General features: G+C 40.3%; 1 protein-coding gene across 1 annotated transcript in view; it reads left to right on the forward strand.

The window, feature by feature from the left end:
- IRAK1 (interleukin 1 receptor associated kinase 1) overlaps positions 1–25,662 on the forward strand; it is a 351,555-nt gene that overhangs the window by 295,591 nt on the left and 30,302 nt on the right. The window contains exon 12 of the mRNA XM_053695661.1: positions 3,061–3,183. Coding sequence (XP_053551636.1) covers positions 3,061–3,183 — 123 coding nt within the window. The remainder of the gene's footprint in view (positions 1–3,060; positions 3,184–25,662) is intronic.

Below are 25,662 nucleotides of genomic sequence, written 5' to 3' on the forward strand. Positions count from 1 at the left end.
ACTCTCTCTGACTTGGTGGTTAGACCATCATCGTATTGTTAAAGGGGCCTCTTCTGTTCGTCCTTCCTGGACTGTAGTCTCAACAGATGCAAGTCTTTCAGGTTAAGGAGCTGACTGGGGGTCTCTGACAGCATAAGCTCTAGATGTGAGGTTACCAATCAATATCTTAGAACTCTGTTCTATTTTCAGGGCTCTTCAGGCTTGGACTCTATTAAAGAGAGCTTTTCATTTGCTTTCAGACAGACAATATAACAACTGTAGCATATGTCAATCATCAGGGAGGGACTCGCAGTCTATTAGCAATGAAAGAGGTATCATGGATACTTTTTTGGGCGGAATCCAACTCTTGTCTAATTTCTGCGATTCATATCCCAGGTGTAGAGAATTTGGAAGCGGATTATCTCAGCCGTCAGATATTGCATCCGGGGGAGTGGTCTCTCCATCCAGATGTGTCTTTTTAGATTGGACAGATGTGGGGTCTTCCAGAAATAGATCTGATGGCTTCCCATCTAAACAAGAAACTTCCCAGGTACCTTTCCAGGTCCAGGGATCCTCAGGCGGAGATGGTCGATGCTTTAGCAGTTCCTTGGTCTTACCAACTTGCTTATATTTTTCCGCCTCTGGTTCTTCTTCCAAGGGTGATATCCAAGATCATAATGGAACAATCGCATGTGTTTCTGATAGCACCAGCATGGCCTCACAGGTTTTGGTATGCGGATCTTGTCCGGATGTCCAGTTGTCAACCTTGGCCACTTCCTTTAAGGCCAGACCTTCTGTCTCAAGGGCCGTTTTTCCATCAGGATCTCAAATTGCTAAATTTGAAGGTATGAAGATTAAACGCTTAGTGCTTAGTCATAGAGGTTTCTCTGACTCAGTGATTAATACTATGTTGCAGGCTCGTAAGTCTGTTTCAAGGAAGATTTATTATCGGGTTTGGAAAACCTATATTTCATGGTGTTCTTCTCATAAATTCTCTTGGCATTCTTTTAGAATTCCTAGAATTTTACAATTTCTTCCGGATGGTTTGGATAAAGGCTTGTCTGCAAGTTATTTGAAGGGACAAATCTCGGCTCATTCTACTAGATCAGTTGCTACTTTTTGGACTTTTAAGAATCAAGTTTCAGGTGATTAGATTTGCAAAGCAGCAACTTGGTCTTTTTTGCATACATTTACTAAATTTTACCATTTTGATGTATTTGCTTCTTCTGAAGTAGCCTTGGTAGAAAAGTTCTTCAGGCAGCTGTCTCAGTTTGATTCTTCTATTTATACTTTGTTTTTTTCTTGAAATTTAAGAGAAAAACATATTTTTTGGATTTAATTTCTCAGCGGAAATGGCTGTTTTTTATTTTATCCCTCCCTCTAGTGACTCTTCTGTGGACTTCCACATCTTGGGTATTTTATCCCATACGTCACTAGCTCATGGACTTTTGCCATTTACATGAAAGAAAACATAATTTATGTAAGAACTTACCTGATAAACTAATTTCTTTCATAATGGCAAGAGTCCATGAGGCCCACTCTGTTTTTGGTGGTTATATTTTTTTGTATAAAAGCACAATATTATTTCCAGTTCCTCTTTTTTTGTATGCTTTTTTACTCCTTTTTATACCTCACTACTTGGTTATACGTTAAACTAAGGTGTGAGTGTGGTGGGAGGTGTATTTATAGGCACTTGAGGTTTGGGAAACTTTGACCCTCATGGTAGGATTGTATATCCCATACGTCACTAGCTCATGGACTCTTGCCATTATAAAATAAATGAATTTATCAGGTAAGTTCTTACATAAATTATGTTTTTTTATAACATAAATATATATTTTAATTTATGTATTGATGTTTAAAATAATAAAAAGAGCACATAATATTTTTTTAAATCTATACAATACTTAGATTGATATGCATTATAGAAGAACATGCATATCATTTAAACATTGTATATAAATGTAGCAACATAGCTCCTGTAGTTATAATAGGTAGGTTTTGTTTTTTATCTTTATTAGTCAGATATAGTGAAGACATGGCGTAGAGATAGGCGTTCTGTAGGAGTTAGCTGCATTTAATTGGGATACATCACCAGTAATGCATCCCAAGGGTAGCCCTGCAGGTTAGATATATGGTTTCAGCCAGATTTGTCTCGCCACCTTTTCAGTGGCAAGATTTTCCAGTGTGAGGCAGGTAGAGTAGGTTTAGTCACAGTTAGGTTAGGTATGTATTATTTTAAGGGTTCCTACACAGAAACAGTTTTTGTTTCTCTTAGTGTACTTTCTGTGCTGTGAAGGAACACTTTAAATACTCCCCCCCTGCTGAGATTGCTGACAAGTGGTAATGTCGATGGCCTTTTGCAGAAGCAGTGATTCCTATTGTTTTCATTGGGAGGCAAAACGTCACTCGCCGACACTTTGCGGTTCAGCCCCTTTCTTTTTCCAAATATCTTGCCAGACCAACAGCCTGTGTGTTTGGCAAGGCCAAAAGGCATTTTTCCATCTTTCTGGCGATGTTTCAAATATCGAGGGCCTTGGAGTGATTGTTTGATCTGTGCATAACTAGCCACAACAGAGGAGATAAGATAACCTTATTTGAGAGACTGGAAAATAATGCACAATTATATTCCTAAGTACTTTTAACAAATGTATTATTTTATTATTATCTTTAGTAATGTTGGGACATTAAACACATCTTGCTTTTGTGTGAGAAATAATGTGCTTAGTCTCACACTCCCTAGGGAGGCCAAAAACCTAGGTTTTCAAAATGCTGCAAATTTCCTTAATGGGCTATTTAATTTGCAGGTTACAGAAATAGCTTTTTGGCCTCTCTAGTGTTTACTGGCGTATACTATGCATATAAAAAAAAAATAATAATGTTAAGCCCAGTTAGCCTCTAAATCCTCTAATTGTTTTCTAACATTTAGATTTACTTAAACAATGCTAGTTAAGTTATTAGATGTGAAAACCGGTTATGTCAAATAACAATATACTGGACATCTTTCAGTGATTCTGCACGTACAGTTTGGACAGAGTGAGTGTCCGTATAAACATAACCCAGTGTCTGTTCTTTTCCTAGTTTGCTTGCCACATCACCAGATCGTCATGAACCCAGCCAAGCAAAAGCTTGTCGAGCAGGTGGCGCTGTACGAGCAGGGGAAAATAAACAGCATCGAGCTTCTCTCATCTGGAGCCATTCCAGGTAACTAGACTCACAGCAGCCTGCTGGCCCTCTTCTCTGGTTTCCCTTTATAGCATTCCCAAGAAACATCCAGAGTTTATATCTAGATATTCTCCCCCCCCCCTTAAAATATATAAAAAACACTATCAAAATAAAGTTGAAGATACCACGTGCTGTACTATTATATTTCAAACCATTATATTTTAAATATTAAATATTTTAGATTATTATTGTTGTTTAACTTTGTGTTCAGAATTAAATGTTCTTACTTGTAATGATTTATATATATATATATATATATATATACACACACACACACACATACATATATATAGTCATGTGAAAAAGAAAGTACACCCTCTTTGAATTCTATGGTTTTGCGTATCAGGACATAATAACAATCATCTGGTCCTTAGCAGGTCTTGACCTTGGGGTGAATTTGCTGGCACGTACACTGCTGGGAAGATTGGAAACTGTATTGAATGTTTTCCACTTGTGAATAATTTGTCTCACTATAGAATGAGGGACTGCCGGACAGATAGCTCAGCATGCTAATGCACTGTGACTGAGCTCTGTAGCAACCCAAGGGTTGCAGGTTCGATCCCCGACGAAGTCCACTTAGCCTTTAATCCTTCTGAGGTCGATTAAATGAGCAGCGCCTTGAGACCCTTACTGGTAATTAGCCGCGCTTTACAAGTACCCAATACATACATTTAAATTTTTGGAAATGGCCTTATATCCCTTTCACAGATAGATGGTTTGAAACAATTGCTTCTCTAAGATCATTGCTGATGTCTTTCCTCCTTGGCATTGTGTGAACACACCCCTGAATGCTCCAGACCAGCAAACTGCTAAAACATTGGCTTTTATAAAGGTGGTAACACTTGCTGATGATCAATTAATCAAGGGCATTTGATTAGCAGAACCTGGCTGCTACTTAGCTTCTTAATTCCTATGGAAGCAGTAAGGGCGTACTTAGTTTTTTCACTGATAAATAAAACCGTAGAATTCAAAGAGGGTGTACTTTCTTTTTCACATGACTGTATATGTATGTATGTGTGTGTGTGTATATATATATATATATATATATATATATATATACATATATGTGTGTATATATATATATATATATATATATATACACATATATATCCAACAAATACCTCACAATAGTCATAAATGGGAAGCGGCACTCACTGGATTTTTTAAGAAAACAAACGGCCAGATTACGAGTTTTGCGTTATGGCTCATAACGCTGCTTTTTCACTACCGCTGCTATTACGAGTCTTGTAGGTATAGCTGTACCGCATACCTTTTTGGCTGTAACGCAACGCAACTACCGCACCTTTCAATGGGACTTCCATAGCGCCGGTATTACGAGTTTTGCCTTGGAGGCCAAAAAGTGAGTGGTACAGCCTATACCGACAAGATTCGTTCCGCCATCTAAAGTCAGTAGTTATGGGTTTTGCGCTACAAAGCTGTAGCATAAAACACATAACTAAAGTGTTACAAAGTACACTAACACCCATAAACTACCTATTAACCCCTAAACCGAGGCCCTCCCACATCGCTAACACTATAATAAAAATATTAACCTTTAATCTGCCGCTCCGGACATCGCCGCCACTATAATAAACATATTAACCCCTAAACCGCCGCCCGCATCGCAAACACTAGTTAAATATTATTAACCCCTAATCTGCTGCCCCCAACATACTAAAGTTATTAACCCCTAAATCTAACTATAACACCCCTAACTTAAATATAATTAAAATAAACCAAAATAAAAATTCCTATAATTAACTAAATAATTCCTATTTAAAACTAAATACCCTAAGCTAGCTACAATATAACTAATAGTTACATTGTAGCTATCTTAGGTTTTATTTTTATGTCGCAGCTAAGTTTGTATTTATTTTAAATAGGTAGATTAGTTAGTAAATGGTTATTAACTATTTACTAACTACCTAGTTAAAATAAATACAAATTTACCTGTAAAATAAAACCTAACCTGTCTTACACTAACACCTAACATTACAATAAAATTAAATAAATTACATTAATTAAATACAATTAACTAAATTGCAAAAAAAGATAAAATAAATTATCAAATATTTAAACTAATTACACCTAATCTAATAGCCCTATCAAAATAAAAAAGCCCCACCAAAATAAAAAAGAACCCTAGCCTAAACTAAACTGCCAATAGCCCTTAAAAGGGCCTTTTGCGGGGCATTGCCCCAAAGAAAATCAGCTCTTTTACCTGTAAAAAAAAAAAAAAAAAAAAAAAAAATACAAACAAACCCCCAACAGTAAAACCCACCACCCACACAACCAACCCTCCCCCCCAAAAAAAACCTACCTAAAAAACTTAAGCTCCCCATTGCCCTGAAAAGGGCATTTGGATAGGCATTGCCCTTAAAAAGGCATTTAGCTCTTTTTCGTTGCCCAAAGTCCCTAAGCTAAAAATAAAACCCACCCAAGAAACCCTTAAAAAAACTAACACTAACCCCCAAAGATCCACTTACAGTTTTTGAAGACCGGACATCCATCCTCATCCAAGCGGGCAGAAGTCCTCATCGAAGCGGCAAGAAGTCCTCAACAAAGCCGGGAGCAGTCTTTATCCAAGCGGCAAGAAGTCGTCCTCAAGGCGGGCAGAAGTCTTCATCTAGACAGCATCTTCTGTCTTCATCCTTCCGGCGCGGAGCATCCTCTTCTTTCGACTCCTCTTGAAGAATGAAGTTTCCTTTAAATGACGTCATCCAAGATAGCGTCCCTTAAATTCCGATTGGCTGATAGAATTCTATCAGCCAATCGGAATTAAAGGGTAAAAAATCCTATTGGCTGATGCAATCAGCCAATAGGATTGGGTAAAAAAATCCTATTGGCTGATCCAATCAGCCAATAGGATTGAGCTTCAATCCTATTGGCTGATCCAATCAGCCAATAGAATTAAAGCCAATCGGAATTCAAGGGACGCCATCTTGGATGATGTAATTTAAAGGAAACTTCATTTTTCAAGAGGAGTCGAAAGAAGAGGATGCTCCGCGCCGGATGTCCTGAAGATGGAGCCGCTCCGCATCGGATGGATGAAGATAGAAGATGCTGTCTGGATGAAGACTTCTGCCCGCCTTGAGGACGACTTCTTGCCGCTTGGATAAAGACTTCTCCCGGCTTTGTTGAGGACTTCTGCCCGCTTGGATGAGGATGGATGTCCGGTCTTCAAAAACTGTAAGTGGATCTTCGAGCGTTAGTGTTAGGTTTTTTTAAGGGTTTCTTGGGTGGGTTTTATTTTTAGCTTAGGGTCTTTGGGCAACAAAAAAGAGCTAAATGCCTTTTTAAGGACAATGCCCATCCAAATGCCCTTTTCAGGGCAATGGGGAGCTTAGGTTTTTTAAGTATTTTTTTTTTGGGGGGGGGGTTGGTTGTGTGGGTGGTGGGTTTTACTGTTGGGGGGTTGTTTGTATTTTTTTTTACAGGTTAAGAGCTGATTAAGGGCTATTGGCAGTTTAGGTTAGGCTAGGGTTTTTTATTGGGGGGGGGGCTTTTTTATTTTGATAGGGCTATTAGATTAGGTGTAATTAGTTTAAATATTTGATAATTTCTTTTTTATTTTTTGTAATTTAGTTAATTATATTTAATTCATGTAATGTATTTAATTGTAGTGTAAGGTTAGGTGCTAGTGTAAGACAGGTTAGGTTTTATTTTACAGGTAAATTTGTATTTATTTTAACTAGGTAGTTAGTAAATAGTTAATAACTATTTACTAACTAATCTACCTAGTTAAAATAAATACAAACTTAGTATTTATTTTTATTTCACAGTTAAGATAGCTACAATGTAACTATTAGTTATATTGTAGCTAGCTTAGGGTTTATTTTATAGGTAAGTATTTAGTTTTAAATAGGAATTATTTAGTTAATGATTGTAATTTTTATTTTTATTTATTTTAATTATATTTAAGTTAGGGGTGTTAGGGTTTGGGTTAGGTTTAGGGGTTAATATATTTATTTAGTTATGTGGGAGGCCAGAGGTTTAGGGGCTAATAACTTTAGTATAGTGGCGGCGGCGGCGACGTTGGGGGCGGCAGATTAGGGGTTAATAAATTTATGTATGTGACGGCGACGTTGGGGGCGGCAGATTAGGGGTTAATAAATTTATGTAGATGGCGGCGACATTTGGGGCGGCAGATTAGGGGTTAATTAGTGTAATGTAGGTAGTGACTACATTGGGGGCAGCTGATTAGGGGTTAAGAAGTGTAATGTAGGTGTCGGGCAGATTAAGGGTTAATAAGTGTAATGTAGGTGTCGGCGATGTTAGGGGCAGCAGATTAGAGGTGTTTAGACTCGGGTTTTATGTTAGGGTGTTAAGTGTAAACATACATTTTCTTTCCCCATAGGAATCATTGGGGCTGCGTTACGGAGCTTTACGCACCTTTATTGCAGGTGTTAGCCTTTTTTTTAGCCGGCTCTCCCCATTGATGTCTATGGGGAAATCGTGCACAAACACGTAAAACAGCTCAAAGCAGCGCTGGTATTTGTGTGCGGTATGGTGCTCAAAGCAAGTTATTACAGAGCCGCTCATAACGCAAAACTCGTAATCTGTCCAAAAGATTTTTATTTTCAAAACACTCCTGTGATGTTTCGGGGTCGTTAACCCCTTCTTCAGCCAGGGCTTAATGACCCCGTTAAGATTTATTTATTTTTAATCTTGATATAATTCATTTTAAAATAAATGGTAAATTCCATGTAAACACTTCTCACTGTGTTATTTTAAATTCACTAATTATTCCCATTTCACAATATATCTAGTTTTGGCTAATTGGCATTTTAAAGTGTGTGTGTGGTTTTTTTTCTTTTTTAAATATGTGATGTCCTGAATAAATGTTTTCTTGTTAGACTTCCAGAGATGTGTTCCTTTCAATGATTAGAGCTTTGGAAATGGTGGGGGGTGGGGGGGTGGGGGGAGAAGAGTAGTCGTTCTTCCCTCAAAGATTCCCTATATCTGGTTAAAGGGACCTAAAAGTGTAAAAAATTAAAAAAAGCTCTATTGTTATATTATTGCACTATTGCTATGATTAATCCCTGTATATAACTATATGATTAATCCCTACAAAGGGATTAAACACTTAAGAGCTAATTACATGAGGCGGGCTAATGTTGGAGAGCGTGCAATATTGAAATATTGTGCACTAATGGCATGGGCACAAACTAAATTAAATAAAAAGTTGCACCAAACACAACATAAATAAAATAAAATGTTACACTCATTTATACACCATCTATCTGATAAAAAAAATATTCATATAAATATTAAAAACAAAGTTATAAGGATTAAAAGTTTTATGGTATATGACAAGGTATTTGAATGGAAAGGACTAATGCATATACATACATATATACTGTATATATGTATAATTACATATATACATATGTATATATACTTTGAAGCCATTTCCACTCAAATACCTAATAACATGAAAAATCATTTTTATTCAATTTTAATATTTATTAATATGTTTTCCTGTGTTTATATTGTAAATATTTTACATTCCAATGTTCTTCATAAAGGGGAAACTGTTATATGTATTTTTAAATATATATTCTCTCTCTCTCTCTCTCTCTCTCTCTATATATATATATATATATATATATATATATATATATATATATATATATATATATATATATATTATTATTTATTTTCAGAAGATGTATCAAACAAATATGGCATACACCTTCTGTGACACAAATATAGCATACACCTTCTGTGACACAAATATAGCATACACCTTCTGTGACACAAATATGGCATACACCTTCTGTGACACAAATATAGCATACACCTTCTGTGACACAAATATGGCATACACCTTCTGTGACACAAATATGGCATACACCTTCTGTGACACAAATATAGCATACACCTTCTGTGACACAAATATGGCATACACCTTCTGTGACACAAATATGGCATACACCTTCTGTGACACAAATATAGCATACACCTTCTGTGACACAAATATAGCATACACCTTCTGTGACACAAATATGGCACACACCTTCTGTGACACAAATATGGCACACACCTTCTGTGACACAAATATGGCATACACCTTCTGTGACACAAATATGGCACACACCTTCTGTGACACAAATATGGCACACACCTTCTGTGACACAAATATGGCACACACCTTCTGTGACACAAATATGGCACACACCTTCTGTGACACAAATATGGCACACACCTTCTGTGACACAAATATGGCACACACCTTCTGTGACACAAATATGGCACACACCTTCTGTGACACAAATATGGCACACACCTTCTGTGACACAAATATGGCATACACCTTCTGTGACACAAATATAGCATACACCTTCTGTGACACAAATATAGCATACACCTTCTGTGACACAAATATGGCACACACCTTCTGTGACACAAATATGGCACACACCTTCTGTGACACAAATATGGCACACACCTTCTGTGACACAAATATGGCATACACCTTCTGTGACACAAATATAGCATACACCTTCTGTGACACAAATATGGCACACACCTTCTGTGACACAAATATGGCACACACCTTCTGTGACACAAATATAGCATACACCTTCTGTGACACAAATATGGCACACACCTTCTGTGACACAAATATGGCATACACCTTCTGTGACACAAATATGGCATACACCTTCTGTGACACAAATATGGCATACACCTTCTGTGACACAAATATGGCACACACCTTCTGTGACACAAATATGGCACACACCTTCTGTGACACAAATATGGCACACACCTTCTGTGACACAAATATGGCACACACCTTCTGTGACACAAATATGGCACACACCTTCTGTGACACAAATATGGCACACACCTTCTGTGACACAAATATGGCATACACCTTCTGTGACACAAATATGGCACACACCTTCTCAGATGCTCAGTGGGAAGCTGAGCTTAATGAGTCTTTGAAACAAAAAGGAGCAACGGAAAGCTCTGACACAGACGAATGTCTATGCTGCTTTTAAAAAATATAAGTATGTATTGGGTAGACAAATCAAGGCTAGGGCTGAAAACTCTAGCCTTAACAACTGTATCATTAGTAAAATGATACCTAGGGGTTTACGTTTGCATCTTGACCCAGGGCCCAGTACAAAAGAGGATGAGGACCCTGATACCTTTTTAAAGGATTGGAATAATAAATTAACAGGTGTGTCCTTAGATCTTATGGACATGATGGTTAAGAGAAATGACAAAAGATTAGAAAAAGATTAGAGAAGTTAAAACTTGAAGTTGAAACAGCATTAACAACAGTTAATAATTTTGAAAATTATTTTAACTTTAGTAAGCTGAATGATGAGACGAAAAATATCATTTCCAAGTTACAAACTGAAATTAAATCTAGAAAATGCCGTAAATTGCATAGGGATCAGGAAGACTATAGTATAAAAAGATGCATACAAAGAGAGAAGCGCTCTACCAGGAACGAACAACAGCTCATCAGCTAGTTCTATGTCGATTTACCACCTGGAAGCAGCCTCTTTTAGACCAGTGTGCTTTTCACAAAGGAAAACTTTCCTGAAGTATATCAGTCTGATCCCGCCAATTAAGGTCAGTCCAGTCCCGAAATACCAGGCAATTCTCCTCTGAACAAGGAACATGACAACCTCAGACGATCGTTTCGCCTCCTATGGGCCTCGTCAGTGAGGTGCAGCCACATTCCTCTAAGCACACTGTGCAAGCAGTCCACGTCTGGTTTCCCCCATCACCCATAGGGAGACTTCCCCAGGGTCATATTAATTTTCCTTCAAAGAGAGAAGCGCTCTACCAGGAACAAACAACAGCTCATCAGCTAGTTCTATGGCGATTTACCACCCGGAAGCAGCCTCTTTTAGACCAGTGTGCTTTTCACAAAGGAAAACTTTCCTGAAGTATATCAGTCTGATCCCGCCAATTAAGGTCAGTCCAGTCCCGAAATACCAGGCAATTCTCCTCTGAACAAGGAACATGACAACCTCAGACGATCGTTTTGGCCTCCTATGGGCCTCGTCAGTGAGGTGCAGCCACATTCCTCTAAGCACACTGTGCAAGCAGTCCACGTCTGGTTTCCCCCATCACCCATAGGGAGACTTCCCCAGGGTCATATTAATTTGCATACAAAGAGAGAAGCGCTCTACCAGGAACAAACAACAGCTCATCAGCTAGTTCTATGGCAATTTACCACCCGGAAGCAGCCTCTTTTAGACCAGTGTGCTTTTCACAAAGGAAAACTTTCCTGAAGTATATCAGTCTGATCCCGCCAATTAAGGTCAGTCCAGTCCCGAAATACCAGGCAATTCTCCTCTGAGCAAGGAACATGACAACCTCAGACGATCGTTTCGGCCTCCTATGGGCCTCGTCAGTGAGGTGCAGCCACATTCCTCTAAGCACACTGTGCAAGCAGTCCACGTCTGGTTTCCCCCATCACCCATAGGGAGACTTCCCCAGGGTCATATTAATTTGCATACAAAGAGAGAAGCGCTCTACCAGGAACAAACAACAGCTCATCAGCTAGTTCTATGGCAATTTACCACCCGGAAGCAGCCTCTTTTAGACCAGTGTGCTTTTCACAAAGGAAAACTTTCCTGAAGTATATCAGTCTGATCCCGCCAATTAAGGTCAGTCCAGTCCCGAAATACCAGGCAATTCTCCTCTGAACAAGGAACATGACAACCCCAGACGATCGTTTCGGCCTCCTATGGGCCTCGTCAGTGAGGTGCAGCCACATTCCTCTAAGCACACTGGGCAAGGAGTCCACGTCTGGTTTCCCCCATAACCCATAGGGAGACTTCCCCAGGGTCATATTAATTTGCATACAAAGAGAGAAGCGCTCTACCAGGAACAAACAACAGCTCATCAGCTAGTTCTATGGCGATTTACCACACGGAAGCAGCCTCTTTTAGACCAGTGTGCTTTTCACAAAGGAAAACTTTCCTGAAGTATATCAGTCTGATCCCGCCAATTAAGGTCGGTCCAGCCTCGAAATACCAGGCAATTCTCCTCTGAACAAGGAACATGACAACCCCAGACGATCGTTTCGGCCTATGGGCCTCGTCAGTGAGGTGCAGCCACATTCCTCTAAGCACACTGGGCAAGGAGTCCACGTCTGGTTTTCCCCATCACCCATAGGGAGACTTCCCCAGGGTCATATTAATTTGCATACAAATAGAGAAGCGCTCTACCATGAACGAACAACAGCTCATCAGCTAGTTCTATGGCGATTTACCACCCGGAAGCAGCCTCTTTTAGACCAGTGTGCTTTTCACAAAGGAAAACTGGGAGCGAGCTACATTCATTGTGACTAGACAGTGTTGCCGCGATGCACTGTGGAAAAACCAGACCCGCTCAGTAGAGCAAGGAGCAGCGTTCTAGAAAAGGGAGCTTTTACATAAAATTTATCTGCAATACTCTAATGTATAAGTCTGCCGGTAAGCTATAACATTAGTTTGTAAGTTTACTGCCCCTTGAAAGAAATGAATTTATCAGGTAAACATAAATTATATTTTTGACTGATGTCCCTTCATGAAGTAAATTAAAAGAAAATCAAAACACTAAAGCAATTGTGAGGTGTCCAGATAGCATAAGGGGTAGAAAACGTGCTCCTGTGATGCAGTTCACAGGTCCAGTTAACCATTGTCTTAGACTGATTTGTCCTAAACTTACAAAGATATCTGCATCTTATTTGTGTGAGTGGTTTAACTCTTTCACCGCTTAGGCATTTTTAAACCTTGTGTTGAAACTGCTGTAGTCTTTTGTACTTGGAGAAGAAAGCGAGAAACTCAGAGGATGTAGTCCACAATATTGTTAGTGACATATGGGAAATGATCAGACAGGGCAAACACAAGCCATGCTTTTTAACAGGGCAAACACTTTAAAATATAACTATAGCCACCTGACAGGTATAGGGTTTTTAACCTCCTCATTTGAATGGTGGGACCTCCCTCTTTCAAATGAGGGTTTTTTCAGTCTATTTCAGTTATGGAGTGGGGAGATAGGAGCTGCTTTATTGTTGCCGGGCCCCCTTCATTTGTAGAAGCATAAAGAGAGACACATAAGATACTGAGAGGGCCGCACCTCCTGGAAAGCGGCCATTGTTTCTCCAGCCGTGTCAATACTACAGTGCAAGCCGAGGTGCCTCCTGTGTGTATAGCCTCACATAAAACAAAAGCAATATTCCAGGACCTTGGAGCGTGCAAGTCGATATGGCAACAATCTAAGCATTCATTTGTATCTAAGCATTCATTTGTATAATGCTGTAATTGTTACTGTAATTGTAATATTTTAGACGCTGGACAGGCACATAACCATTTGTTTCAACAAGGAGGATTGCCCCTTTCAAATAAGGGGTTTTACAATGCTCTCTATATTGTGGGGATGGCTAGTGAAGTGCTAACCCATCCTCATTATTTGATTCCTATGTATATAGGAATGGCTGGTTGCCTGTTAGCTACCTCTGGACATGTGACCCCCTTCATTTGAAAGGCACCTGTTTCCCTTCCAATTGAGGGATCACATTTGGTTCTTAGGAGGAGGTCGTAGGCTCCTGTTTTTAATACAGAGAACCTTAAAAGTCGCTTAATAAGTGATTTCTGTTGCATTCGCCTGCTATCTCAGAACTTCTTAAAAGAAGACGGATCATTTTATATTAATCCTAAAATGGAGTGAAACACATGCGAATATTCAAATATATTTACTAAGAAGTAGAATAAAGGATACAATTTTAAAATTCATTCATAGTATCATCTTAATACAACATGACAAAACAATCTGTAGCTAACAAAGTGCACATAAAATATAAAACCATTAAAAAAAATACTTGCACTATTAAAGGTCCATAATAAAAGTCCCTTTTTTGCAGATATAAATAAACTACTATTCACAAAGTATACGTTAATACATTTAAAATTCTAACTAAGCAAGTATAACTATAAGAAATTGTTACTTTTTTAGAAATAAAAAAGTCTGTTTTGTTATATTTTCAAAACGCCCCCACATTTTTAAAAATTTTTCCACACTGAACACGAATATCCAATCAGCAGTTACTTCCTGCTGAGCCTTGGGGGCCGTGCACAGCGGCAAATCTAAAGCACTGTAATGTATAGTATTGCAGACAGTGGGAGGAGGCATGCTGGTTTCCTAGGCAACGTCTGGTAGAATCATGTGGCAGTCTGTGTCTGCAGTTGTAGTTATGAGTGCAGATCTGTAGAAAGTGAGCAGTTTTTATTCTAAGTGGCAGTCTGTGTCTGCAGTTGTAGTTATGAGTGCAGATCTGTAGAAAGTGAGCAGTTTTTATTCTAAGTGGCAGTCTGTGTCTGCAGTTGTTGTTATGAGTGCAGATCTGTAGAAAGTGAGCAGTTTTTATTCTAAGTGGCAGTCTGTGTCTGTAGCTGTTATGAGTGCAGATCTGTAGAAAGTGAGCAGTTTTTATTCTAAGTGGCAGTCTGTGTCTGTAGTTGTTGTTATGAGTGCAGATCTGTAGAAAGTGAGCAGTTTTTATTCTAAGTGGCAGTCTGTGTCTGCAGTTGTTGTTATGAGTGCAGATCTGTAGAAAGTGAGCAGTTTTTATTCTAAGTGGCAGTCTGTGTCTGTAGTTGTTGTTATGAGTGCAGATCTGTAGAAAGTGAGCAGTTTTTATTCTAAGTGGCAGTCTGTGTCTGCAGTTGTAGTTATGAGTGCAGATCTGTAGAAAGTGAGCAGTTTTTATTCTAAGTGGCAGTCTGTGTCTGCAGTTGTTGTTATGAGTGCAGATCTGTAGAAAGTGAGCAGTTTTTATTCTAAGTGGCAGTCTGTGTCTGCAGTTGTTGTTATGAGTGCAGATCTGTAGAAAGTGAGCAGTTTTTATTCTAAGTGGCAGTCTGTGTCTGCAGTTGTTGTTATGAGTGCAGATCTGTAGAAAGTGAGCAGTTTTTATTCTAAGTGGCAGTCTGTGTCTGCAGTTGTTGTTATGAGTGCAGATCTGTAGAAAGTGAGCAGTTTTTATTCTAAGTGGCAGTCTGTGTCTGCAGTTGTTGTTATGAGTGCAGATCTGCATACAGTGAGCAGTTTTTATTCTAAGTGGCAGTCTGTGTCTGTAGCTGTTATGAGTGCAGATCTGTAGAAAGTGAGCAGTTTTTATTCTAAGTGGCAGTCTGTGTCTGTAGCTGTTGTTATGAGTGCAGATCTGTAGAAAGTGAGCAGTTTTTATTCTAAGTGGCAGTCTGTGTCTGCAGTTGTTGTTATGAGTGCAGATCTGTAGAAAGTGAGCAGTTTTTATTCTAAGTGGCAGTCTGTGTCTGCAGTTGTTGTTATGAGTGCAGATCTGTAGAAAGTGAGCAGTTTTTATTCTAAGTGGCAGTCTGTGTCTGTAGCTGTTGTTATGAGTGCAGATCTGTAGAAAGTGAGCAGTTTTTATTCTAAGTGGCAGTCTGTGTCTGCAGTTGTTGTTATGAGTGCAGATCTGTAGAAAGTGAGCAGTTTTTATTCTAAGTGGCAGTCTGTGTCTGTAGCTGTTATGAGTGCAGATCTGTAGAAAGTGAGCAGTTTTTATTCTAAGTGGCAGTCTGTGTCTGTAGTTGTTGTTATGAGTGCAGATCTGTAGAAAGTGAGCAGTTTTTATTCTAAGTGGCAGTCTGTGTCTGTAGTTGTTATGAGTGCAGATCTGTAGAAAGTGAGCAGTTTTTATTCTAAGTGGCAGTCTGTGTCTGCAGTTGTTGTTATGAGTGCAGATCTGTAGAAAGTGAGCAGTTTTTATTCTAAGTGGCAGTCTGTGTCTGTAGTTGTTGTTATGAGTGCAGATCTGTAGAAAGTGAGCAGTTTTTATTCTAAGTGGCAGTCTGTGTCTGTAGTTGTTATGAGTGCAGATCTGTAGAAAGTGAGCAGTTTTTATTCTAAGTGGCAGTCTGTGTCTGTAGTTGTTGTTATGAGTGCAGATCTGTAGAAAGTGAGCAGTTTTTATTCTAAGTGGCAGTCTGTGTCTGTAGTTGTTATGAGTGCAGATCTGTAGAAAGTGAGCAGTTTTTATTCTAAGTGGCAGTCTGTGTCTGTAGTTGTTGTTATGAGTGCAGATCTGTAGAAAGTGAGCAGTTTTTATTCTAAGTGGCAGTCTGTGTCTGTAGTTGTTGTTATGAGTGCAGATCTGTAGAAAGTGAGCAGTTTTTATTCTAAGTGGCAGTCTGTGTCTGTAGTTGTTGTTATGAGTGCAGATCTGTAGAAAGTGAGCAGTTTTTATTCTAAGTGGCAGTCTGTGTCTGCAGTTGTTGTTATGAGTGCAGATCTGTAGAAAGTGAGCAGTTTTTATTCTAAGTGGCAGTCTGTGTCTGTAGTTGTTGTTATGAGTGCAGATCTGTAGAAAGTGAGCAGTTTTTATTCTAAGTGGCAGTCTGTGTCTGTAGTTGTTGTTATGAGTGCAGATCTGTAGAAAGTGAGCAGTTTTTATTCTAAGTGGCAGTCTGTGTCTGCAGTTGTTGTTATGAGTGCAGATCTGTAGAAAGTGAGCAGTTTTTATTCTAAGTGGCAGTCTGTGTCTGCAGTTGTTGTTATGAGTGCAGATCTGTAGAAAGTGAGCAGTTTTTATTCTAAGTGGCAGTCTGTGTCTGTAGTTGTTATGAGTGCAGATCTGTAGAAAGTGAGCAGTTTTTATTCTAAGTGGCAGTCTGTGTCTGTAGTTGTTATGAGTGCAGATCTGTAGAAAGTGAGCAGTTTTTATTCTAAGTGGCAGTCTGTGTCTGCAGTTGTTGTTATGAGTGCAGATCTGTAGAAAGTGAGCAGTTTTTATTCTAAGTGGCAGTCTGTGTCTGCAGTTGTTGTTATGAGTGCAGATCTGCATACAGTGAGCTTTGTTTTCTACTGTAAGAGCAACAGCATTATTTATATCTCAAACAAATCTTCTCAAATGCTGCTACTCTTACAGTAGACAACAAAGCTCAGTTTACACAGGTCCCCTCATTGCCTAAATAACAAACTAAAGAGGAAACAATCCTTTCCCTCTTAGTATGCTGCTTTTCAAACTAATCGTATAAACAAATGCTGGCTAAATATTTTGTTTCATTCTCAAGTTATGTTTGCCAAACGGCTGTTTTCTCTATGACTGTGGAAAGCAGGAGTTAAAACCTGTCTGCTGGAAAGTGGGAGGAGTTAGCGCATACTAAGCACTTATAGCCCCCATACTAAACACACTGATAAGTCTGCATAAGGCCTGGTACTCCCCTACACTACAAAGCACATATAGGCACTTTGGGCTGCTGCTAGCCCATACACAGCACAACATCTTTCCCCTTCCCCCGTGTAAACACAGAGGAGGCGGAGTGCAGCAGATCAGCCGTGCAATCTACTGCCTGATAGCTGACACCACATTGCTATTGGGAACAGAGCTATCATAGTAAGAAGATAAAGTTGAATGGATAGTGAAATTTTCTAAGAACAATGTTTTTAATACACCCTTCTGTGTTCTGCATAGTAAAAACAAGCAGACATACTATCTACTAACATTCGATTGACTTTATCCTTGTCTCATAGCTTGAAGCCAGTGTGATCGGGAGAACATTTGCTTATATATTGCAGCAAGCCTTGTTTTAAAATGCTGCAGAAAAACAAATGCCTAGATTTAGAGTTTTGCGGCCAAAGGGGTGCGTTAGCTACGCTTCTTTTTTTCTAGCGCTGCTTCTAAACAACGCTGGTATTTAGAGTTCTCTGAAGGGCTGCGTTAGGCTCCAAAAAGGGAGCGTAAAGGCATCATTACCCCCACTTCATCTCTCAATACCAGCGTTGCTTACGGTAGCGGCTAGCTGGAAAAACGTGCTCGTGCACGATTCCCCCATAGGAAACAATGGGGCAGTTTGGGCTGAAAAAAAACTAACACCTGCAAAAAAGCAGCGTTCAGATCCTAACGCAGCCCCATTGTTTCCTATGAGGAAACAGTTTCTAAGTCTGCACCTAACACCCTAACATGAACCCCGAGTCTAAACACCCCTAACCTTACACTTATTAACCCCTAATCTGCCGCCCCCGCTATCGCTGACACCTGCATTACACAATTAACCCCTAATCTGCCGCTCCGGACACTGCCGCCACCTACATTATCCCTATGTACCCCTAATCTGCTGCCCCTAACATCGCCACTACCTAACTACACTTATTAACCCCTAATCTGCCGACCGGACCTCGCCGCCACTATAATAAATGTATTAACCCCTAAACCGCCGCACTCCTGCCTCGCAAACACTATAATAAATAGTATTAACCCCTAATCTGCCCTCCCCAACGTCGCCGCCACCTAACTTCAAGTATTAACCCCTAATCTGCCGACCGGACCTCGCCGCTACTCTAATAAATGTATTAACCCCTAAAGCTAAGTCTAACCCTAACACCCCCCTAAATTAAATATAATTTTAATCTAAAGAAATAAATGAAATATTATTAACTAAAGTATTCCTATTTAAAACTAAATACTTACCTGAAAAATAAACCCTAATATAGCTACAATAGAACGAATAATTATATTGTAGCTATTTTAGGATTTATATTTATTTTACAGGCAACTTTGTATTTATTTTAACTAGGTACAATAGCTATTAAATAGTTATTTACTTTAATAGCTACCTAGTTAAAATAATTACAAAATTACCTGTAAAATAAATCCTAACCTAAATTACATTTAAACCTAACACTACACTTTCAATAAATTAATTAAATAAATTACCTACAATTACATACAATTAAATAAACTAAATTACAAAAAATAAAAAAAGATTACAAGAATATTAGGCTAATTACACCTACTCTAAGCCCCCTAATAAAATAAAAAAGCCCCCCAAAATAATAAAGGTCCCTACCCTATTCTAAATGAAAAAGTAACCAGCTCTTTTACCAGCCCTTAAAAGGGCTTTTTGCGGGGCATGCCCCCAAAGTAATCAGCTCTTTTGCCTTTAAAAAAAATACCCCCCCCCCACCAACATTAAAACCCACCACCCACATACCCCTACTGTAACCCAAACCCTCCTTAAATAAACCTAACACTACCCCCCTGAAGATCACCCTACCTTGAGCCGTGTTCACCCAGCCGGGCACCGATGGACCAAAAGAGGACATCCGGAGCGGCAGAAGTCTTCATCCTATCCGGGCAGAAGAGGACATCCGGACCGGCAGACATCTTCATCCAAGCGGCATCTTCTATCTTCATCCATCCGACGAGGAGCGGCTCCATCTTCAAGACCTCCGGCGCGGAACATCCTTCTTCCCTGACGACTAGACGACGAATGATGGTTCCTTTAAAGGACGTCATCCAAGATGGCGTCCCTCGAATTCCGATTGGCTGATAGGATTCTATCAGCCAATCGGAATTAAGGTAGGAAAAATCTGATTGGCTGATTGTATCAGCCAATCAGATTCAAGTTCAATCCGATTGGCTGATCCAATCAGATTGAGCTTGCATTCTATTGGCTGATCGGAACAGCCAATAGAATGTGAGCTCAATCTGGCTGATTTAATGATTTTACGCAATTGGCGTAAGGGGATCTGCGGTATGGAAAAGTCGCGGCTTAAAAGTGACCGTTAGGACCCCTTAACGCTGCTTTTGACGGCTACCGCAGAACTCTAAATCTAGGCGAAAGTTACTAAAATGCAGTTGTTTCCACACTAAAAAGAAACAAAGCTCCCTCCACTCAGATCTGTAAACATCATGAGCTGTAGCAGTGAAGGAAGCTTGCTTGTTGCCTAGGAGACAGCTGCTGATTGGTGCATTTTCATGCACTGCTCACAGCCTCTGAATCCTGCTGCTCCTGACAGTGGCAATGTGCGCATGAGCAGTGGCACATAATAGTCATATGACTGATGATATTATTGGACATTTAAAGCTGAAATTCTGAGGGCAGTGGAATGGTCTAGTATTTTTAGGTTAAATAAAAATGCAAGAGAACAATTACTAGATGTCTATTATGAAGATATACCTTACAATTTCAAGTTTTAAAGTTTACCTTTGTAAAATTATTATAATTTCCCTTTAAAATAGCAAAATAGCATGGGCAGCAAACGGTAGGAAACTGAACCAAAGTCGTGTGCATACAAAACTGTCGACAGAAAGTTCCACTTCACATTTCAAGGATCACGTCCTTTTATCAGGTGGAGTCACCTGCTATGTATAGAGTTGATGGAAGTGAATACCTCTCATTTCCTGCATTTCCATGTATACTAAATCTAGGTCAGTGAGTTCTTACAAGTATAGAGCTTATCGTGTTTTGTGACTTAAATGATCATTCAGCATCAAGCATGTTCTATCATTCACACACACATAAGCGGGGCCAGCCTTTGGAGTGTGCGAGCTGTGCGGCCGCACAGGGAGCCATGGCAACAAGGGCGCCAGGTGGCATACACAGCTCGCTGTCACACACCGCTGTGAATGTGCAGCTTTGGTGCTATAAAGGCTGCACATCTCAGCCTGGAGGGAAGGGATTCCCTCCTGCTGTGCTACTTGTGATGTGACAGGAAGCACAGCCGACAAGATTCAGCAGCCAAAACAGGAATCTACAACCAGTCCAGGAGGTACCCCGTCTGTCTCTCTATCTCCCTCTGTCTTTCTCCACCTTCCTGTCTCTTTCTCCATCCTGCCTGTCTCTTTCTCCATCCTGCCTGTCTCTTTCTCCATCCTGCCTGTCTCTTTCTCCATCCTGCCGTCTCTCTTTCTCCATCCTGCCGTCTCTCTTTCTCCCCCTAACAGGGGGGTAATGGACATGTAAAGGGGGGATGAGCATGGTAGGAGAGGGCGAGAGTGTAAATGGAAAGGGGAGGAATGGACATAAGGGGAGAGAGAAATAGAAAGGGGGAAGGGAGAAAATGGACGTGGGACGAGAGAAGGGGATGAAGGTCTAAAAAAATAAAAAATAAAGGGGATGGAGAGGTATGGAGGAAGGAGCAAAGAAAAGGGTGAGAGAGACTGGAGTGGAAAGACGGAGAGAGTGTGAGTGTGCATATGAATCCATAAAGTGTGTATATGAATGTGTGAATCTATGAGTGTATATACCTAAATATGTGTGAATCTTTGAGTCTGTGTGTGTATCTGTGTATGTGTTTGTATCTGTGATTATCTGAGTAAATCTGTAAACGTATGAATTTGTGTGTAAGTATTTGTGAGAAACACTGCCCATTTACACACATCAAAACTATAATAATCACATAATGACATTTAGACACACAAAAACAATGAAAAAAAACATGATGACATTGAGCACACAGAAACAGTCACAAACATGTATACTGACATTACACACACACACAGTAACACTAACAAAAGCATAATGTTCTTCCTAATTGGAAAGAGTCCACAGCTGCATTCATTACTTTTGGGAAATAAGAACCTGGCCACCAGGAGGAGGCAAAGACACCCCAGCCAAAGGCTTAAATACTCCTACCACTTCCCTCATCCCCCAGTCATTCTTTGCCTTTTGTCCCAGGAGGTTGGCAGAGAAGTGTCAGAATTTGTTTTGTCTCTTATGGAGGGTACTACTCTTCGCAATGGGACAGGGGTTTTAAGTAGCCCTATAAGCTTCTCAGTGAGGGCCTAGGTGAAAGTTAGAGTCCGGAGATGCAGGGAGAGTTCTCTTTTGCGACACCATCCCAACTCATATCAACAGCTCCTACAGCAATCGGCGTTGCGAGTTTCGCAGACTGCTTTTTCTCTCAAGTCCATGTCAGGAGCGATGCTACGACCTGTCACACTTGAAGAGCCGTGTTCCTGTTACACGGCGTAGATTCTGGTAAGATCATTTCATTTTTATTACATAATGTTAACACAGAAGACAGGGTCACAGTGTGGCGCCTTTTATCTTTATAGAATCAAGGGTTAATATCTCCTGAGGGGGATTATTGAACAGGGGGAAATAATCTTATATGTTTATTTGATTTTATGCTGCTTTATGTGTGAGATGTTATGGGCTCTTAGGCTGTTATGGAATATACAGGTTTCACTTTCACTTTAAAGGACCTGTCAACACATTAGATTTGCATAATCAACAAATGCAAGATAACAAGACAATGCAATAGCACTTAGTCTGAACTTCAAATGAGTAGTAGGTTTTTTTATAACAAATTTCAAAGTTATGTATATTTCCACTCCCCTTGTACCATGTGATAGCCAATCACAAATGCTTATACGTATAGTCTGTGAATTCTTGCACATGCTCAGTAGGATCTGGTGACTCAAAAATTGTAAATATAAAAGACTGTGAACATTTTTATTAATGGAAGTAAATTGGAAAGTTGTTTAAAATTACATGCTGTGTCTGAATCATGACAATTTAATTTATCCTGAGTGTCCCTTTAAGAGCCATGCAGCTTACAAGCTTTGCGTGCTTTCTCTCATAGCAGGGGCGGTCCTGCATTGTGCACTATGTGATTCATTCCCTCCTTCGTGACTATCAGAGAGGAGTCATACATCTCTGTACTGTCTTGGTCATAAGAGGTGGTGAGTGCCCCAGCCATTGGGGTATAGAGGTGGCATTATTTTATAAAAAAAAAAAAAGCATGTTTCTTTTACAAGATATGACGAGTCCACGGATTTCATCCTTACTTATGGGATTACGCCTCCTGGTCAGCAGGAGGAGGCAAAGAGCTCCACAGCAGAGCTGTATATATAGCTCCTCCCTTCCCTCCCACCCTAGTCATTCTCTTTGCCTGTGTTAGTGATAGGAAGAAGTAAAGTGAGGTGTTAGTTTAGATTCTTCAATCAAGAAGTTTTTTGTTTTAAAATGGTGCCAGTGAGTACTATTTTTCTCAGGGAGAAATCGTCAGTCAATAACTTCACAAGAGGAGTGGAGACATTTTATTTTCTGCCCTGATTGTTGATGATCTTAGCAAACATTCTCTAAGATCCTGCTGGTTCCCACAGATTGGTTGAAGGTAGTGTAAAGAACATCTTCAGTGTGGGGAACCGTGTCATGCTGCGTTCAGCATTGCGGTATGTTCAGTCATTTGCTTCTGGGGAGACTAGATACATCAGAACAGGCTGACATTATTCCCTGTACTGGGGAGGGATAATCGGTATGCACTATGTAAAATGAAATGGTGTACCTGGAATTCCCTTTTCTTTTATTACTTATCAACTGTGTGTTTGTGCAGCAACTCTATTGTGTTCACTTATACGGAGTATGCTGTGTGTGGGCTGACGTTGGGAGATGCGGTTTGTTCCCCAAGGGCTGTCGTTATCTGTAGTAACTTATAACTGGCTAAGGGAGTGTGTGTTTAAGAGGGGCACATTGGCGTTTTTTTGTTATTTGGGTTAGCTGAAAACCGACATGTTTTTCTTCCCATGCGGGTCTCAGTGTGACTCGAGTTACGCCCATGGTGGTCGGGGCCTAGTTTCGTGCGCTCAGCCGCACAGTATTCATCCGGATCGGCAGCAGGTTCCTGGGCTCCGGTGTGGCCTAAGTCAGTTTGTGCATATAAGGGTACAAAGAGACTTGGGAGCGCTGCTCACGGAAGATCAGTGTTGTCTGGGGGCAGGTAGGCGCCGCTGCAGTGCTGTAGCGAGGTGAAAGTGTCTAGAGTTTTATTAAAAATGGTAAATAGCTGAACTGAACAAACGGAGCGGTATTTGTTAAGTCACCTTGGTTCCTGCGACTTCTGATGCCTTGATGGCTTTTTCCGATGTACCCTCACAGGGATCTGATTTGGGGGGTAGGGAACTTCTGTCTGAGGGGGAACTTTCCGACTCGGGAAGTGTTACCTCAGACAGACTCGGACGTCATGTCCTTCAGATTTAAGCTTGAACACCTCCGTCTGTTGCTTCGGGAGGTTTTAGCGACTCTGGATGACTGTGACTCTATTGTGGTACCACCAGAGAAATTGTGTAAGATGGACAAATACTTAGAGGTTCCTGCTTACTCTGATGAATCTCGGAAATTATTACGCGGGAATGGGAAAGACCGGGTATCCCATTCTCACCTTCCCCTAATTTTAAGAAAATGTATCCTATAGCTGACACTGTTCGGGATTCTTGGTAGACAGTCCCTAAGGTGGAGGGAGCTATATCTACCCTGGCTAAGCGTACAACTATTCCTATTGAGGACAGTGGTGCTTTCAAAGATCCTATGGATAAAAAGTTGGAGGGTCTTCTAAAAAAAGTTATTTATTCATCAGGGTTTTCTCTTACAACCGACGGCCTGTATTGTACCAGTTACAACTGTGGCGGCCTTTTGGTTTGACGCCTTAGAAGAGTCTCTTAAGACGGAGACTCCTTTAGAGGAAATAGATAGAATTAAGGCTCTTAAGCTGACTAATTCTTTTATTATGGATGCCGCCTTTCAGATTGCCAAGCTGGCGGCTAAGAATGCGGGATTTGCCATTTTAGCGCGTAGAGCGTTATGGTTAAAACCTTGGTCTGCTGATCTGTCCTCTAAATCAAAGCTTTTGGCTATTCCTTTCAAAGGAAAGACCCTATTGGGGTAAGGGTAATCTCCTACCTCAGGATAAGGCAGATAAACTGAGGGGTAAACAGAATAATTTTCGTTCCTTTCGGAATTTCAAGGGAGTCCCCTCTTCTTCTTCCGCTAAGCAGGAAGGGAATTTCGCACAAGCCAAGTCCGTCTGGAGACCCAACCAGGCTTGGAATAAGGGTAAACAACCCAAGAAGCCCGCTGCTGCTCCCAAATCAGCATGAAGGGGTGGCACCCGATCCGGGACCGGATCTAGTAGGGGGCAGACTTACCCTCTTTACCCAGGCTTGGATAAGAGACGTTCAGGACCCCTGGACACTAGAAATCGTGTCCCAAGGGTATCAACTGGAATTCAAAAATTCTCTCCCAAGGGGAAGGTTTCTTCTTTCACGATTGTCTGTAGACCAGATAAAAAGAGAGGCGTTCTTACATTGTGTAAAAGACCTCTCTACTATGGGAGTAATTTGTTCCATTCCAATACAGTAACAGGGGTTTTACTCAAATCTTTTCGTGGTTCCCAAAAAAGAGGGAACGTTTCGACCCATTTTAGATCTCATAAGTCTAAACAAGTTTCTCAGAGTCCCATTCTTCAAGATGGAGACTATTCGGACAATTCTGCCATTTGATCCAGGAGGGTCAATATATGACTACCGTGGACTTGAACGATGCATATCTTCATATTCCTATCCACAAAGATCATCACCAGTTGCTAAGGTTTGCCTTCCTGGACAAACATTTTCAGTTCGTGGCTCTTCCCTTCGACAGGGTGCCACAGCACCCAGGATCTTCACGAAGCTTCTAGGGTCTCTTCTGGCGGTTCTCAGGCAGCGGGGCATTGCAGTGGCGCTTTATCTGGACGATATTCTGATCCAGGCGTCGTCTTACCAACTGACAAAATCTCATACAGACATGGTTCTGTCCTTTCTGAGGACTCACGGGTGTAAGGTGAATCTAGAAAAGAGTTAACTAATTCCACAGACAAGGGTTCCTTTCTTGGGAACTCTTAATAGATTTTATATACATGCAAATTTTCTTG

Source organism: Bombina bombina, chromosome 12, assembly GCF_027579735.1.
Source record: "Bombina bombina isolate aBomBom1 chromosome 12, aBomBom1.pri, whole genome shotgun sequence".
Taxonomy (NCBI): Eukaryota; Metazoa; Chordata; class Amphibia; order Anura; family Bombinatoridae; genus Bombina; species Bombina bombina.